The sequence below is a fragment of the Rissa tridactyla genome, chromosome Z (genome assembly GCF_028500815.1).
Source record: "Rissa tridactyla isolate bRisTri1 chromosome Z, bRisTri1.patW.cur.20221130, whole genome shotgun sequence".
Taxonomy (NCBI): Eukaryota; Metazoa; Chordata; class Aves; order Charadriiformes; family Laridae; genus Rissa; species Rissa tridactyla.
In genome coordinates, this window is record NC_071497.1 from 57,754,302 (window position 1) to 57,773,364 (window position 19,063).

Below are 19,063 nucleotides of genomic sequence, written 5' to 3' on the forward strand. Positions count from 1 at the left end.
GGAGATGAGGGACCAACGGTGGATGAGGTGGCTGGCCAGCTCCAGTGATATGAAGTAAGTCTCTCTTCCCTCCTTGTCTCAGCTGTGGAGAAACTGTCGCAGAAGGTCCAGCAACTTGAAGAGAATACGTCATACTCCCCACCTGCATGGGCCAGCATCTCAGTTATTAGGAGCAGGCATTTCCCCACTCAAGAGAGAGAGTACAGAGGGTACACACCACGAGGCACTCATGGGTCTACCACGGAGAGGACATGAGGAAGTGGGATGGACAACCTACTTAGATCCTGCAGACACAGGTACAGGAATTGCAAGTAACAACAACGACAAAAGGGGATCCCTCCAGGAAAAGTGCCGCCCTGGTTTCCAGTGGGCAGTTCCCCAGACAGAGCAGAAGGCCTGATCTTGCTTCTGATCCTCCTGAAAGAAAGTCATTTCTGCAAGAAGTGAGTAACGGATACTATGACCAGTATTAGAGCAGCCCTGCCTCCGGCCCGGTGGAGGAAAGGGACAACCGGGTTTATTGGACGGTGTGGATTCGATGGCCTGGCACATCAGACCCACAGGAGTATAAGGCTCTAGTGGACACGGGTGCGCAGTGTACTTTAATACCATCAAGCTATAGAGGGGCAGAACCCATTTGTATTTCTGGGGCAACAGGGGGATCCCAACAGTTGACTGTACTGGAGGCAGAAGTGAGCCTAACTGGGAATGAGTGGTAAAAACATCCCATTGTGACTGGCCCAGAGGCTCCTTGCATCCTTGGTATAGATTACCTCAAGAGAGGGTATTTGAAGGACCCAAAAGGGTACCGCTGGGCCTTTGGCATAGCTGCCTTGGAGATGGAGGGAGTTAAACAGTTGTCAACCTTGCCTGGTCTCTCGGACGACCCTTCTGTTGTGGGGTTGTTGAGGATTGAAGAACAACAGGTGTCGATTGCTACCACAACGATGCATGGGTGCCAATATCACACTAACCGAGACTCTCCGATTCCCATCCAGAACCTGATTTGTCAACTAGAGGTTCAAGGAGTGATCAGCAAGACTCGCTCACCCTTTAACAGTCCCATATGGCCGGTGCAAAAATCTAATGGAGAATGGAGGCTAACTGTAGACTATCGTGGCCTGAATGAAGTCACGCCACCGCTGAGTGCTGCTCTGCTGGACATGCTAGAACTCCAGTACAAACTGGAGTCCAAGGCAGCCAAATGGTATGCCACAACTGATATAGCTAATGTATTCTTCTCAATCCCTTTGGCAGCAGAGTGCAGGCCACAGTTTGCTTTCACTTGGAGGGGTGTCCAGTAGACCGGGAATCGACTGCCCCAGGGGTGGAAACCCAGCCCCACCATTTGCCATGGACTGACCCAGACTGCACTGGAACAGGGTGAAGCTCCGGAACATCTGCAGTACATTGATGACATCATCGTATGGGGCAACAGAGCAGAAAAAGTTTTTGAGAGTCAGTAAAATAGTTCGGATCCCTCTGAAAGCTGGTTTTGTCATAAAACGAAGTAAAGTCAAGGGACCTTGCGCAGGAGATCCAGTTTTTAGGAACAAAATGGCAAGATGGACGCCATCGGATTCCAATGGATGTGATCAACAAAATAGCAGCTATGTCTCCACCAACTAGTAAAAAGGAAACACAAGCTTTCTTAGGCATTGTGGGTTTTTGCAGGATGCATATCCCAGACTACAGTCTAATTGTAAGCCCTCTGTATCAAGATAGAACGATACAATGGACTGTTAAAAACTATACTGAGAGCAATGGGTAGTGGGACTTTAAAATACTGGGATACACATTTAGCAAAGGCTACCTGGATAGTTAACACCAGGGGATCTACCAATTGAGCTGGCCCTGCCCAATCAAAACTTCCCGTACCGTAGAAGGGCATAAAGTCCCCGTAGTGTACGTATGTTAGGGAAGACAGTCTGGGTTAGTCCTGCCTCAGGCAAAGGCAAACCCATCCGTGGGATTGCTTTTGCCTAAGGACCTAGGTGCAACTGGTGCGTGAGACAGAAACATGGGGAAGTCTGGTGTGTACCTCATGGGGATCTGATTTTGGGTGAGAATAGCCAATGAATCAAATTGTATGATGTTAATTGCTAAGTAATCCTGTCACTGTATGTCCTCATTACTATAATTGCTATCAGTTGTACTACAGGAAGAATCACCCAAATTAAGGACAGATGGGCTTTGATGAAAAACTGAGTAAAGCACAGCGGTGATGGGATCAGAACTGACCTCAGCAGCTGGCACCCAGCAACTTCCTTGAGATCTACATCTTCAGCCCATAGACTCTGGGCACGAGCTGCACCAGGTACACCAGCCGCAAGCTCCGAAAATACACTATCTCAGCTACCCCGAGAGACTGTTCTAACAGATGGAGCCCAAAGCCATGGATTAAATGAACTCAACAGATATTTTAGAGGGATGGCCCATAGACTAAGGGCATTATATCTGTATGAATATATATGTGTGTATATATATACATTATATAAGACAGGGGAAAGTGGTGGCAATTCATTGGAATCTGTAAGATCAGGGCATGGCATAGATGGTATAGAGTAAGGGGTGGATAATGTCCTGGTTCCGGTGGAGATAGGGTTAATTCTCTCCAGGTTCCGGCAGGGACACAGGTATTCCATCCCATGTGAGCTATGCCCACTCTGAGGTGCCAGAAGTGGGGAGGGAAGGAGCAGGAAGTCGCCACTTGGAGAGGGCAGGGGCGTCCCAGGTCCGGTCGGTTAGCAGCGGTGAGCGGTGGTTCCATAATCATGTTTGTATATTCCTCTATCCATGTTATTGTCGCTGTTTTCTTGTTCCCTTTGCTGTTCTGTTAAACTGCCTTTGTCTCAACCCACGAGTTTTGCATTTTTCTTCCGATTCTTCCCTGTATTGGGGAAGCTCAAGGGAGCGGCATGTGGTTCTTTGTTGCCGTCTGAGGCCAAACCACAACAGCTGGCAAAGAATAACAATTAGTTCTGCAAAATATACAGAGCAGAAGACATCCAACACCAGGAAAGGGAAGCCAAACAGTCCAACCCATCTTTTAAAGCTGTGGTAACTTTAAAGCTTTATGAGGTCTCTCCACATCTTATCTAGGTGAGTTCTGAAAACCTCCTACAATGGTGATTCTTAATCAATCTCATGATGAATCTTCTTTCCCTTAAGTCCCATCAGAATTTTAGTTACATAACTTGTGACCATCACTTTTTGTGCTTTTGCTGTGCACCTCTGAGGAGAGTCTGGTTCTGTCTTCTCCATAAACCTTCAACAGGTCGGAGAAGAGGCTACATTATCAAGTTTTCAGCAGCTAAAAAGCACCGCATCCTTAACTGTATGCATAATTAGCAACACTCGTTTCATCCCACTTTGGTATCAACTTGTTTGACAGAAATACATGACAACATGTTATAAACAATGTACATTCTTTACAGTATTGACAATGGAAGAAATCCTAGTTGTTAACACCTCACCAAACACAAGTATTTTTGGAGGGCAGACTGTACGAAAAGTTTCTGCTCTAATCCCTTTTAATTTCACTTTAGTTAACAGAAGCAAAGAACATCTTCCTCATCTGTTTTAAAGCTCAAGAAACAGAGAGCTAAAAACAGAGATTTTTTTTTCTCACTTTTAATGCTATAATTAAACAGAGGAGAATATATACGAATTCTAAACCTTGGTAACAAATATTAGATAGAAGGGGTCAAGATTTTACCTGTCCAAACACTGGAATATTACAGAGGTCTTGACTCCCCAGTAAAAATTAAGAAGACTGAAATGATTAAAGTGTCTGAGGATCGTATATGTCAAATCTTTCTGCTAAAACTGATAGCATGGGTATACTTTTACTCAAAAATGTGACTCTAAGAGAATTTTTGGATTAGGAAGATACAGATAGGACTGAAGAAATTTAGTTGTGTAATTCATTTAACTATCACTTCAACCGTCAATTAAAAGTTAGTTTTAAGAAAAAAAAAGAAATCAAGTACATGCCCATAACAACACAGCAGGAAAGCATAATGTCTTGGAACACAATGGAAAATATGTTTATGTAGGACAGAGGCTACAAACTTTCTTAAGGTAAGCAAAATGTAACGTTTCCCTGTCAGTAGTGCGGCCAAGGCTAACACCAGTTCTTGTGAAACTCTCAACAAAGAGAAAGAGAGTGTGCAAGTTATTTAGAATCAGGACTGTAGAAATGAACTGTTGAGAGGTCTTATGCCGGCAGGCAGGTGGATAAGGTGACAGATCTTTTCTCATCTTTAAAAGGCTGAAGAAAATCAGAAAAGGAAGTGCAGCTAATTTAAGAACAGTGGGGACAATGAACGTTGTTTGTGAAGTTGCAGTAACTTGGCGAATTCTGCAAGTTAAACTTAATTGGTGTATCTTTATCAGAAGTTCAATAAATACTGCATGATAATAAAAAATATATATAGACCAAGTCCCAGAACCTTAAATCCTTGCAGTGCTTATGTTTCCACTTACAAATACCAAGCAAAGACACATAAACTGTTCGAATTGGTCTGTATTTCACTGCTGGATCACAGGAACTGCATTTAATTTGTTTCAAATTCTAGAAAAACGCAGAAATTGTTTGTTTCAGTCCATTTCTATCTTTTTAAGAATTCCTTCTAATAAAAAATATTTTATTTTACATAAATATTTGGCTTGTCTTTGCCAATTTCTCCCCATTCCTCTTACGAAGTCAAATACAAACATAATTTTAGTCTTGATAACTCTGCTTAGCAGTTTAACAATTTACAGTAAATTTTGTACTTTGGATATCAATGGTGGGTTTTTTATCACTGTTCGTTCACAGAGGCTGAAGGAACTTTCCAACACAATTCAAATTCAGTTAAGTGTAGTAAGATTACTGTTTAAACAGCTAAAAATGAAGTTGGAGCAATAGCTTTTCCTCTCATTCAACCTATTAGCATTAAAAGAAAGGTATACAGACTAAACAGGCACATAATTGTGCATAAGTTCAAGAAAAGAAAAACGGTCACCAGAAACAGTCAGGAATGTTACCCTTTCTCCAATTCGGTAGCAAAAGTGGAAAGGAGAAACTGTTGAGGAGAAGGGTACCAATTCAGAATATTTTTTCCATAGAAATTAATATCAGAATTCTGAAAACCATCCTATTGCAGTACGACTGCAATAAAAATGGGACAATCTGACTAAGCTAGCAGCAGAGAAGAGAAGTCTTCGAGGAGACCTTATTGCAGCCTTTCAATACTTATAATAAGAAAGACAGAGACTTTTTAATAGGGCCTGTAGCAACAGGATAAGGGGGTAGATTCAGACCAGGTATAATGAAGACATTTTTTACAATGAGGATGGTGAAACATTGCAACCGGTTGCCCAGAGAGGTGGTAAATGCCGCATCCCTGGAAACATTCAAGCTCAGGCTGGACGGGGCTCTGAGCAACCTGATCTAGTTGAAGATGTCCCTGCTCATTGCAGGGGCGATTGGTCTGGATGACCTTTAGAGGTCCCTTCCAACCCAAACCATACTGATTCTATGATTTTTCCATAAAATTATTCTCAATGGCCTATATTAATAGACAAGGTCATATTGATAGACAACGTTCTTTGATTTTACCTAGAACCAGTGCTAGACTAAATTATGTTTAACTGTTACATTGCCATTCAGCTTATGCTTTCAAACACTTTCAAGTGGCAGAAGTTTAGGGCCATCAATTCCATAGGATTTTGAACTCTTCAGCTACTTTCCACCAAATGTTTGAAAATAATAACATTAATTAGCGCATATATTTATCTACTTCAATTTGAGGCCTAGTAACAATAAGCCATGAAAAAAATAAACCTAGAACTAATGAGGTGCAATTTCTATCTGACACGCATATTGTTAAAAATTGTACATAACTGCAACGAAAGCTCAACTATTAGACATCTGTCCTGGTTTGAGGTAATACAGAACCAATTTTCTGTTTTGTAATTTTACTTTTTAGCTGGGCCTCTTCTAACTGACTAAAGTCTGAAATTAACAGCATATTGTTCAGAAACTGTTCACTCTCAGAGTGATAAGACCTGATTATATCAAGGAACAGTGTGCATAGAGGGTCCTGCTTATACTTATTGCTATAATAATCAAGGTCAGCTAACTTCACTGCTTGCCCTGTTAGGGGGTCAGAAGTGGAGAAGTGTAGAGGGGTCCCACCTGCAGGGAGGAGCAGACGGGACAGGTGACCCAAAACTGACCAACAGGGTATTCCATCCCATATGCATCATGCTCAGTATAAAGGCGGAGGGAACAAAGGGGCAAGGCTGCTCTGGCTCACTCTTTCTTCAATGGCTGACGTCTGAAGAGGACCCTGTCTGTTCGTCTGCCTTTGATTCCAATCCAAGCATTCCTGATGCTAGTTCCAGAATTCAGCTCCTGTCCATCGCTGACTCCAGTCTGGGACTCTCCCTGTGTCTGCTGGTGATGCGACTGTCATCCTGGGAGCTGGATACGGTTTTGTATATACTGTATACTTTTTTTTTCCTCTTTAATTTTTATTATTCTATTATTATTTACTATTTTCTTATTTATTATTAGTTTCATTAAAGTAGTTTAGTTCTTTTTCTAAACCCGTAAATCTCCTTGTCTCTTCCTCTCCTCTCTGAGGAGAGACGGGGAGGGGGAGGGTCATCTGTCGTTCTGATTGGCCAATCCGGCCAAAATCATGACAGATTTATTGACGCCCAACATGGGGCCCGACTGTGGCCCAACTGTGGCACTAACAGAGTTCTGATAGATGGTTTGAATAGTTTGAATTCCAGTTTACTCAGAGATTGATACAGACAGCTCACATCATGTCGTTGCTAAACAGATTATTGTATCGTCTCTTTGTAGGGATTACTTTAAAGTTAATTGATACAACAATGCTTAGCTTGCCTTATGTGTTGTATTGCTTGCTTGCTCTTTCTGTATGCAACAGAGTCTGTATGCAGTGGTTCAAACGTGCTATTTTCCTGCTGGTTTTAATTCTGATCCAGGCTGTGATTGAATGTATAGCTTCTTTACCGTCATACCTTGGGCATTACGTAATGGATTCTGTTACTACTTACACTAATTATACTTTGAATTTTACGATGGACTTGTTTACTTCGACCTTTACTTCTTATGTCAAATTGTCACCATCAGAGCCAGGAGAGGGATCTCCTTTGGGTACTATGAATGACATTTGTGTTCCTAAAATCATGCTTTTGGTGTCGATTTTCCTGCATGGGGTGCAGGGGTGGTTTCTCTTTAAATCTTGGTGCAGTAGGTGTAGTACCAGTGCCAGAAGGTGACCAGAAGGAAAAAGAAGAGGTCGGTAAGTTCCTCTGTGCCTTGTGATAAAGACCAAGCAAAGCCAGATGGCAGGGGGGAGGACTCTTCTGATGAAGATCGAGGAAAAAGTTCTTCAAAAGACAATAGGGGAGAGGCTCCTGTGTCAGCCCAGGAGGAGGAATCAGATACAGAGGTGATCATTAAATCCTTCTCTATGAAGGATCTGCGAAATATGAGAAAGGATTTTACCCGGAATGATGGTAAGACACTGGTCTCCTGGTTGCTCCGATGCTGGGATAATGGGGCTGATAGCATGGAGTTGGTAGTGAAGCTAGGCAGTTAGGAAACCTGACCAGAGAGGGCGGTATAGATAAAGCTCTTGGGAAAAAGTCACAGACTCAGTTTCTGGAGGCGACTTGTATCAGCTGTAAAAGGCAGATATCCTTTTAAGGATGATATTGAATGCCACCTGATTAAATGGACCAGAATAGAGAAAGGTATTAAGTACCTGAGAGAAATGGCTGTGAAAGAGGTGATTTATGGTGACTGGGAAGTGAACGTAGATCCTGATAAAATGCCATGTAGACAACCTATGTTGCGAAAGTTTGTACAGAGTGCACCACCAATGTATTCCCATATCTTGTCAATGCTGATTTGGGGAGGAGCTGATGATGATTCACTAAATGTAAATGAAGTGGCTAGTAGAATGCGACAGTATGAGGACAGTCTCTCTTGTCCCCTCACTGTAGCAGCTGTGGAAAGATTAACTGATAAAACTGAGAAAATGATTGTGAAAAAGGAGAAACTGTTTGATAAAGTATCTAGGACGGAGGAGAGATCTTATTCTTCCCCTGCGCGGACCCATATTGCAGCCATTAGGAGAAGAACCCCTCCTATGAGACCGACTCAGAGGAAACAGAACACACTACGAAATGTCCTGTGATTTTTCCTCTGTGACTATGGAGAAGACATGATTAAGTGGGATAAAAAGCCTACCTCAGCCCTACAGGCATGAGTAAGTGAGTTGCAAGGTAACGCAGATAGAAGAACAAATTATTCCAGGAGGACTGCTGCTCCAGTCCGCAGGGGGCAGTTCTCCGGTCCAGGCAGAAACTCATCTACTAATTAGACATTAGTAGTGCACTGCCTCCAGCCAGAAGGAGGAGAGGGACAACAGAGTTTATTGGACTGTGTGGATTCAATGGCCTGGCACACCAGACCCACAAAAATATACAGCCCTTGTGGACACTGGTGCACAGTGTACCCTATTGCCATCAAATCATAAAGGGGCAAAATCTGTCACTATTTCTGGTGTGACACGTGGGTCTCAAGACCTGACTGTTTTGGAGGTCGAAGTGAGCCTAACTGGGAATAAATGGGAGAAGCACCCAATTGTGACTGGCCCAGAGGCTCCATGCATCCTTGGCATAGACTACCTCAAAAAAGGGTATTTCAAAGACCCAAAAGGGTGTCGATGGGCTTTTGGTATAACAGCTGTAAAGACTGAAGATATTACACAGCTGTCTACCTTACCCGGTCTTGCAGGTGATCCTTCTGTGGTGGGACTGCTGAAGGTTAAAGAGCAGCAGGTGCCAATTGCTACTGCCATGGTGCATCGGCGACAGTATCACACTAACCGAGACTCCCTGGTTCCCATCCAGAACCTGATTCGTCGGCTGGAGACCCAAGGAGTGATCAGCAAGACTTGCTCACCCTTTAACAGCCCTATATGGCCAGTGCGAAAGTCTGGGAGACTGGCGGCTAACAGTAGACTATCGTGGCCTGAATGAAGTTACACCACTACTGAGTGCTGCTGTGCCGGACATGCTAGAACTGCAGTATGAACTGGAGTCAAAGGCAGCCAAATGGTATGCTACAATTGACATTGCTAATGCATTCTTCTCTATTCCCTTGGCAGCGGAGTGCAGGCCACAGTTTGCTTTCACCTGGAGGGGTGTCCAGTACACCTGGAATCGACCGCCCCAGGGGTGGAAACCCAGCCCTACTATTTGCCATGGACTGATCCAGACTGCACTGGAGAAGGGTGAAGCTGCAGAACATCTGCAGTATATTGATGACATCATTGTGTGAGGTAATACAGCAGAAGTTTCCAAGAGAGGTAAGAAAATAATCAAGATTCTTTTGAAAGCAGGTTTTGCCATAAAAAGAGGTAAGGTCAAGGGACCTGCATGAGAGATCCACTTCTTAGAAATTAAATGGCAAGATGGGCGTCGTCAGATCCCCATGGATGTGATATAACAAAATAACATCTATGTTCCCACCTACTAACAAAAAGAAAACACAAGCCTTCTTAAGTGTTGTGGGTTTCTGGAGACTGCATATTCCAGGCTATAGTCAGATTGTGAAACATTCGCCGAAATCAAGCAAGCTAAAAGTTTAAAACCTTTGTGGTATGGGGGACGATGGCTGCAATATAAGTATGGGGAGGCTTGGCAAATGGACTATATCACACTCCCTCAAACACGTCCGGGTAAGCGTTAACGTGCTTACAATGGTGGAAGCAAGCATCGGATGGTTGGAAACCTATGCCGTGTACATTTTTTGTGAACAGACAATTGTGTAAGGAGAATTGATGCAGAGGCAAAGAAAGCTAAAACACTCCTCAATAATGTCAAGTAGAGTATTTAAAATATTAGAATGTGATGGGGGGGGTTAACCATTTATTTTAAAAGTTTGCTTACATTAGAACTCCAGTATTCTGTTTACCTTGGAACAGTCGCTAACATACACCAAAAAGAGAGCAAGGATCTGTAGCCTTTAGCCTGCCACAGCTTCTGCTTTTTGCAGAGCAACACAACCTGGAAGTCTGACCTCAGCCAGCACAGGGAAGAAGAAAACAACTCGGAGCTACTTGTATTTAAAGCATTTCCAATTTATGGTCTTGCACTTTACACTCATTATGTTTGAATTGGATCCATCTTCATCGTCAGACTATGTGCCCTGTTCATTTTAAGAAACAAGTTCATTAAAAGCAAAAGAATGCGAAGTCAGGTAAATTTTTGCTCTTGGGTGATCATGCTTACACGTCACTGAAAACAGTGGAAAAGGTTTAACTGATGGAGAATTTTTCCCTGTAAAGTCAGTTTTATTTTACTTAACTGATATTGAAAGCTGACATGGAAAAACAAGACTTTCTGATGTTCAAGGTCCCAGACAGGGATTCAGTTAACAAATGACAGACTAGGGTTTCAGTCACAGCCCACTGAAAAGTCAGAATGCAGTTCAGGATGAGTCATTCTGCTGATCTTTACCGCTTTCTCCTTCCAGAATTTTTCTTATCCTATGTAATAAACATGTAAATACATCAAACAGGTACCATGTCATAATAGATTTGTACAGAGTGTGTCAAACCAGGACCCCAATTTCAGCTGGGATTCTTCAGATGTTGCTGTAATATGCAATATACAAAGCCTTAACTGCTGGACTAAATAATACTAGCAGGTGTTACCAGTTAAATCTCCAATATACTGAATTGCTTACAGAATGCATGTCCTCTTATGTTGCAAACTAAAGGACACAAAGAAGGCATGTAGCAATGTGGTAAAAAGAGTTTATATTTTCTGCCATAAGAAATTTTGAAAATACTTTGACCACCCCTTAACCAAACATTATAGATATCAAAGAAGGCATCTCCAGGTTTTCCTGGGTTCTTACCTCTTATCATTCCTTCACACAGGATTAAAATAAATTATATTCTAATGCATTTACAATAGCTACACAAGATAGGAAAGAACTAGGTGGCGTTTTTTTAGTGATGCGAACTGAAATCTGTGATACACTTAGGCCAATTAATTGCCTCAGCCACAGACCTGAACCTTAGCTTTTTTCTAATACATGACAGATGGACACTTCAGAAGGCAAGGGGATTCAGTTATTCACCTTGCCCTGTGATATCACTTCAGCCTTTCCAAACAAAGCTGAAAGGAAATGGAAATCTGTTACATATAACTGCTGACTCTCTGTGGAACACAGGGCCCCCAAAATCATACAGCATGAACAGTATGGATAAACCTTGGCTATGCTGGTCCATTGGACTCTGAGGTGGGCCCATTCCAGGGTGAGGAGGTCGCATACTCTTCATGGAGCCACAATGAACATCTTCAACCATTCCTTTTTCGTGCAAGCCATCAATAGACTGTAAAAACAAAGTAAGTATTTATACAGAGACAGTATATAAATCCACTATAAAAATCCAACATACTTTAACTCAAAATCTAAACAAGCACATCAAGAGTGAAAATGTCTCTTTGCAGCTACTCAAAATAAATGCAATGGGAACCTTTACCCCTGAAATCAGACATTTGGAGAAGCACAGAGCACCATTAGACTGCTTGCTCCCTGTTTCCTTTTTGTTTTTTTTAATCGCCTTATGAACTCTTTTGCAATGCCAGGGAGGCAAACTGTCCAAATACAAACACATGAACTATATTGGCCTCATATTACAAAGCAGTGTAACACACACCAAATAATGAAAGCACAGCCTGTGGCTTGGCTCGAGTTATATTTAGCCCAAACTTTGCCCTTTCAGTCAGTGGTATACTGGAATGTCCCAAACACTGTTTCTCTTTAAAAACAAAGATGACATTGCAGGGGGTAACCTATTATTTGCAGGCAAAACCAGGGACAGGCAGTCAAGAAAAGGGAAGACACGGTTCTACTCAAATACTTGTGCTCCCTACAGTTCCTGTCACCTCATTCACTCCTCAAAAACTACAGTTCCCGTGGTACTTGAAATGCAAAACAAGGCAAGTGCTTGCTTCAGAGAGTGAAGAGCAGACAGCTTGGGGTCAGAAAAATATGCTGAAGGCATGCACAGCACTGGAAAAGGCACCATTACAGAAACTGAAGGACTCTGAATATGAAAATAGGAGAAAAGTAACATCAGAAGGAAGATGTCTTAAGAAAATTATAAAGTTTTACCTGAAAGAAAAATTACATCAGGTCCCTGATTTGGGAAGAGATAGTGCTCAGTAACTTCTAACTTAGAGGACCACAAGACTTTGTCTTAGGAAGGAACTGACATCACTTACTTCTCTCTACAGAAATATGTCGCTCTGCCCCTCTCTGTAACACATGCATGCATGGGCACTAAATACTGCTCTTGCAAACCCTACCCTCTTGGAGACCTTGCGGTATGTTTAATCTAAATGCACATCTATTTGTGGAGAATTCTTTTTAAAAAGACAGTTAAGAAAACTTACTCCAGTGGAAAATACAGGCAGTTAACAAAAAGAGTGTGCAAGAAGCTACATCAAGGCAAAGAAAAAAAAAAGACACTGTCACATTTCCTTTTTTTGAGCAATTTGTTGCACATGAATCAATTTAAGCAGAACTAAACATAGGTCATCCTTTCTACAAAGGAAAAAATAATTCTAAATCTTAATTTTTAAACCCTTCATATAAACTTTCCACTTTCCATTGCAATAAATAGATTTGATTGAAAGTATCTTTGAACTCACAGGGTTTATTTTATTTATCAGCATTTTTGAAGGATTTCACTATCATTTTTCCTATCAGAAACTATGGGTTAAAAGGAGAAAAGTTACAGAAAAGGACAAGTAAAATGGATTTTTTATATTTCATTGAATCATTTAGTTGTCATAACAGTATAAAACATTTGTGGAAAGAATCTGTATCAGAAAAATACCTGTTACTCGAGAAGCTATTTCTTATTACAAGAACTTGGGATATGGAGTACAAATGTAGAGATAAATGACTGACACATTAAAAAATAGTTCCAATGTGCCAACCACGTAAATCCTAATGCCCTTTTCTGAGGCCTGAAGATCCCTCCCTCTCCCTTCGCCCCTACTTACAAAGATAACCAATGCAGAAGAGAACGCTCATCCACATTCTGCCCACAGGAGCTGAATACTACAAAAACTGAAACCTGTAAAGCTGGATCCATTCCTATTTTATCATGGTACATGTTGAGGAGTCAATCTTGAAGGCTGCCAAGAGGAGGAGGAGGCTGTGCAGGAAATTCGATCTGATTCCCAGAATGGAGGACTCTAGCTGACGCATCTGTGATATGACTGCAAGGATGAGTGTCACTGCACTAATGAGTGGCAACCATGAAACCTCTGTGAATGCAGGCAGCTCAGATGGGGCTAAGACAGGACACAGCACACATACCCAGGGCATCAGAAGTACCAGCATAATGAAGGTGTGGAAAATACCTGGCATTAAGACTGCTTCTGTGAAGAGCAGGAGGAGGGCAACAGTCATAGGGGTGTCCATTCTAAGGGGAACTGAGGGTCCCATATGCAGGCCGGACCCTTCCCACAGGGAGGTCTGCTGCCTCCCTGGGGCCCGTGTTAAGGATATAACCAGGAAGCTCCCTGGCCTGATATGGCCCTCAGATTATTACCCTCTTTTGATCTTACAGGCAGACAGTGATGGGCTGGAGAGTAGAAGTCTGAGGGCAATGAAGAAAGATTTCAGGGCCTTGGGACGGCTTGTCAAGGGTTTGGGAGCACAAATCTGTTCTCCTCTGCCCTTCCAGTTTTGGGGACTGACGAATGAGTGAACAAGAAAATAGGACAGGTCAACACCTGGCTCCAAAATTGGTGCTATGAGCAGGGCTTTGGGTTCTCTGATCATAGTTTGACCTGCAGGACACTGGGCCTGCTTGCTAAGAATGGGAAAACCCTATCCCAGAAGGGGAAAAGGGTACTAGGCCAAGAGTTAGCAAGGCTCATGGACAGGGCTTTAAACTAGAAATGAAGCGGGAACGGGATAAAACCAGGCCCACTAGTAATAAGCCTAGGGATAAAGGGCCAAGGATGGGGGTGAAATCGGTAGCCTAGCTCAAGTGCATCTACACGAATGTACATAGCATGGGCAGCAAATGGGATGAGCTGGAAGACATTGTGCAGCAGGACAGCTATGATGTAGGTGCCATCACGGAAACGTGGTGGGATGACTGTCATGACTGGAATGCTGTGATGAATGGCTATAAGCTCTTCAGAAGGGATAGCCAAGGGAGGAGAGGTGGGGGCGTGGCTCTGTACATTAGGGAATGTTTTGATTGTATAGAGCTAGATTCCAGTGATGATAAAGTCGAGTGTTTATGGGTAAGGTTGAAGGGGAAGGCAATTGAGTGAGATCTTGTGCTGGGAGTATGCCATAGACCACCCAACCAGGATGAGGAGACGAATGAAGTATTCTATAAGGGGCTGGCTGAAGTCTCACAATCACCAGCCCTTGTTCTGATTGGGGACTGCAACCTGCCAGGTATCTGCTGGAAATACAACACAGCAGAGAGCAGGCAGGCTAGGAGGTTCTTCGAGTGCATGGAAGATAACTTCCTGACACAACTGGCAGGTGAGCCTACCAGGGGAGGTGCCTTACTAGACCTACTGTTCACAAACAGAAAAGGACTAGTGGGAGATGTGGTGGCTGAAAGTCATCTTGGGTTTAGTGATCATGAAATAGTCAAGTTTTCAATTCATAGCGATGTAAGGAGGGGGGTTAGCAAAACCTCCACCTTGGACTTCTGAAGGGCGGACTTTGGCTTGTTCACGACATTGGTTGAGAGAGTCCCTTGGGAGATAGTCCTGAAGGGCAAAGGGGTCCAGGAAGGCTGGACGCTCTTCAAGAAGGAAATCTCAAAGGCCCAAGAGCAGGCTGTCCCCAAGTGTCACTAGTTTAAAGGGCGGGGAAAATGGCCAGTCTGGATGAATAAGGAACTTCACATGGGACTTAGGAATAAAAGGAGGGTTTACCACCTTTGGAAGAAGGGACAGGCAACTCAGGAGGAGTACAGAGATCTCGTTAGGTTATACAGAGAGAAAATTAGGAAGGCAAAAGCCCAGCTGGAACTCAACTTGGCCACTAACATTAAGGACAACAAAAAAAGCTTTTATAAAAACATCAACAAAAAGAAAGCCAGGGAGAATCTCCATCCCTTACTGGATGTGGGGGGGAAAGTTGCAACCAAGGACGAGGAGAAGGCTGAGATACTGAATGCCTTCTTTGCCTCTGTCTTCAATAGACAGACCAGCTATCCCCAGGGTGCTCAACCTCCTGAGCTGGAAGATAAGGATGGAGGGCAGAACAACACACCCATAATCCAGGAGGAAGTAGTCAATGATCTGCTTCTGCACCTAGACGTACATAAGTCTATGGGGATGGATGGGGTTCACCCAAGAGTACTCAGGGAGCTGGTGGGAGAGCTCACCAAGCCTCTCTCCATCATTTATCAACAGTCTTGGTCAACAGGGCAGGTACCAGATGACTGGAGGGTGGCTAATGTGACGCCCATCTACAAGAAGGGTCGGAAGGAGGATCCGGGGAACTACAGGCCTATCAGCCTGACCTCGGTACCAGGAAAGATCATGGAGAGGATCATCTTGCGTGAGCTCTCACGGCAAGTGCAGGGCAGCCAAGGGATCAGGGCCAGCCAGCATGGGTTTAGGAAGGGGAGGTCCTGCTTAATCAACCTGATCTCTTTCTATGACCATGTGACCCGCCTTCTGGATGCGGGGAAGGCTGTGCAAGTTGTCTATCTGGACTTCGGTAAGGCCTTTGACACCGTCCCCCACAGCATTCTCCTGGAGAAGCTGGCGAATCATGGCATAGACAAGCGTACTCTTCGCTGGGTTAAAAACTGGCTGGATGGCCGTGCCCAGAGAGTTGTGATTAATGGGGTGAAATCCTCTTGGCGGCTGGTCACCAGTGGTGTCCCTCAGGGCTCAGTTTTGGGGCCAGTTTTGTTTAAAATCTTTATCGATGATCTCAATGAGGGGAGTGAGTGCACCCTCGGTAAGTTTGCAGATGACACCAAGCTAGGTGGGAGTGTTGATCTGCTTGAGGGTGGGAAGGCTCTACAGAGGGACCTGGGCAGGCTGGATCGATGGGCCAAGGCCAGCAGTATGAGGTTTAATAAGGCCAAGTGCCGGGTCCTGCATTTCGGTCACAACAACCCCAAGCAACACTACAGGCTTGGGGAAGAGTGGCTGGAAAGCTGCCCAGCAGAAAAGGACCTGGGCGTGCTGGTGGACGGCCAGCTTAACATGAGCCAGCAGTGTGCTCAGGTGGCCAAGAAGGCTAACAGCATTCTGGCTTGTATCAGGAATAGCGTGGCCAGCAGGAGCAGGGAAGTGATCGTGCCTCTGTACTCGGCACTGGTGAGGCCTCACCTCGAGTACTGTGTTCAGTTCTGGGCCCCTCTGTACAAGAGGGACATTGAAGTGCCGGAGCGTGTCCAGAGGAGAGCTACCAGGCTGGTGAGGGGTCTGGAGACCAGGTCATACGAGGAGAGGCTGAGGGAGCTGGGCATGTTTAGCTTGGAGAAGAGGAGGCTGAGGGGAGGCCTCCTTGCCCTCTACAACTACCTGAAAGGAGGCTGTAGAGAGGTGAGTGTTGGCCTCTTCTCCCAGGTGAATAATGACAGGACCAGTGGAAATGGTCTGAAGCTGCAGCAGGGGAGGTTTAGATTAGATATTAGGAAGAGTTACTTTACTGAAAGAGTGGTCAGGCACTGGAACAGCCTGCCCAAGGAGGTGGTTGAGTCACCATCCCTAGAGGTATTTAAGAAACGTCTAGATTTGGCACTTCAGGGCATGCTCTAGTGGCAGAGATTGTAGGGGTCTGGGTTTTTTTGTGTGTGTATGGTTGGACTCGATGATCTCAAAGGTCCTTTCCAACCATGAAGATTCTACGATTCTATGATTAACAAAGAGCAGCACTGAAGAGGAAAACAAGTAAGTGGCCTTTCAAAATGAGAATTCAAAAAAATCAAACAGGAACAGAAAGGTAAAGACATGACCATAAAAGAAAACATCAAGTGAAGGAAAGAGCTGATCAAAAGAACAGGTTTTTGTAAGATAAGGGAAAAAACAAACAAACAAACAAAAACCTGTAGCAAACTGAAATGCTTCAAGTCTAATGGAAGGGAGCCTAAATATAGCAAGAACAGGGTTTGCTTCTGTATGTTTGCAGAAATTATGCTCTGAAAAAACTGAAAGTGAAATTCATTAGAAATATATTAGGAAAGGTAGACCTCATTAATGAGTTTTTTACAAGCAAAGCTATAAAAGATGAAGATGGCATAAAACTCTTTGAAGACAAAATTAGTTTTAGCTATCACCGTACTGCTAATTCATGCAAAGAGACTTGTATTTCCAAGAATATTTTTCACCTAAAAGCACCTCTGTCGTCTATGGACAAATCCTGTAAAACAGGGGAGACAATTCATCAGATGAGTAAAAGAACTGAAAAATAGTTCTTTTTCATAACCTCTTTGAATCACTGTGTAACTACAGAGTTAGATGATAACTTTACATCTATGTAACAGCCTAAAAACTACAGAAAAGATCTTACATACAATGCAATTTCTGTAAATTCTTCAGTCCTGTACAAATTGTTAAAGATATCTTCCACAACGACATTGTTGGCATGAAAAATGTAACCTGTACTACTAATAAAGCACTACTACCACGTTGGGGCACTTTTTAAAAATTCTTTTGATATGACAGAACAGAAGGGAAACAGGAAGTTGAGATATATTCACCTTTGAGTACACATTATTATTTTCATTGGTCCCCATTAAGTAAGAATAAACACAGAACAGGCCAGATATATAAACACTGCTTCCAGAAAACACAATGAGGGATGAGCTTCAACTCTATGCAAGCCCACACCTACAGACTTGGCACACTTATAGACTTTACATAATGCCTAACGCATAGGGAACGTTTTGCCTACAATGCTTTTACTCTCAATTTAGTTACTGAAGTCTACTCAAAGACAACATTGCATCACAGTTTGACCTATTTCCAGGTAAACCCCCAGATTATGGTGTCTTGTTTTGTTTCCTTCCCTTTCTTAAAACAAACAAACAAACAAAACATCTGCCTTGAAATCGGAGACTGCGTATCAAACTAGGTTTCTTCTACAGTATGCTTCCTCTATACTAAAAAAAATTACATAGACCAAACAATAATGTATTGTCACATAACTGCATAGCATAACTGAATGCATTAGTGATGGACAAGCAGACTGACTGTGGTTGTCCTTGCAGTAGGAACTTGGCCAACAATTTTGTTAATCCCTTATAAATCACTAAAACCATCATTTTACACAAGGTCTCTGCTGATTTCTCAAGGCTGACAACAATGCTTTCCTCTTTTTCCACTAAGGTAAACACATACAACAGAAATAGAGAAATAAAAAAGAAGAATGCTGAATAAAAAGGCATTACTTCCAGGACCATGACAAAATTTTAAGATTCTCAGAATGCCTAATGTGCACAGACCTGTTTTGAAATGGGAAGCCATTTGCCTTCTGTTTTAATGGAACACCTTAGTGAACAAATAATATATTTAGTAAAAAATACCATTTCTGTGGGAAAAGATTTTTTTCTATCACTCACTTTTTCTATCAGTCACCAAAAGCAGTAATATTGTCCATGACATCATAATAATTTTTCCACAGCCAGGAATCATCCACAGTACACTCCATTACAAATTCACAAAAGAAGTGACTATGGATCAAGTTACAATTAAATGGAAAAGAAAATAAACCAAGGGCTCACAATACTCTTCCCATCCCTCAAGTGAGAACCATGCAAATTAAATAGATATACTATTGTCATAACTAAGAGTTGAGCAGTTAAAATCATGTGGCCCAGCTGGTGCATAAGAGCATACAGTTCAGACTAAAACAATCTAACCCTATGTTCTGCCTCCAGAGGAGCTCATATATGGATGCTGAGGAAAAGTAAGATTAGGGCAACAATAATGCTTTCCTTTAATA

General features: G+C 42.9%; 1 protein-coding gene across 6 annotated transcripts in view; it reads right to left on the minus strand.

The window, feature by feature from the left end:
• SMARCA2 (SWI/SNF related, matrix associated, actin dependent regulator of chromatin, subfamily a, member 2) overlaps window positions 1-19,063 on the minus strand; it is a 119,121-nt gene that overhangs the window by 87,138 nt on the left and 12,920 nt on the right. For 5 of the 6 annotated variants that reach the window (XM_054186642.1, XM_054186646.1, XM_054186644.1 and 2 more), the window contains exon 3: window positions 11,315-11,438. In XM_054186642.1, coding sequence (XP_054042617.1) covers window positions 11,315-11,438 — 124 coding nt within the window. Of the gene's footprint in view, window positions 1-11,314; window positions 11,439-13,119; window positions 13,277-19,063 lie in introns of those variants that run through there. The other variant, XM_054186647.1, reaches the window with a different exon arrangement.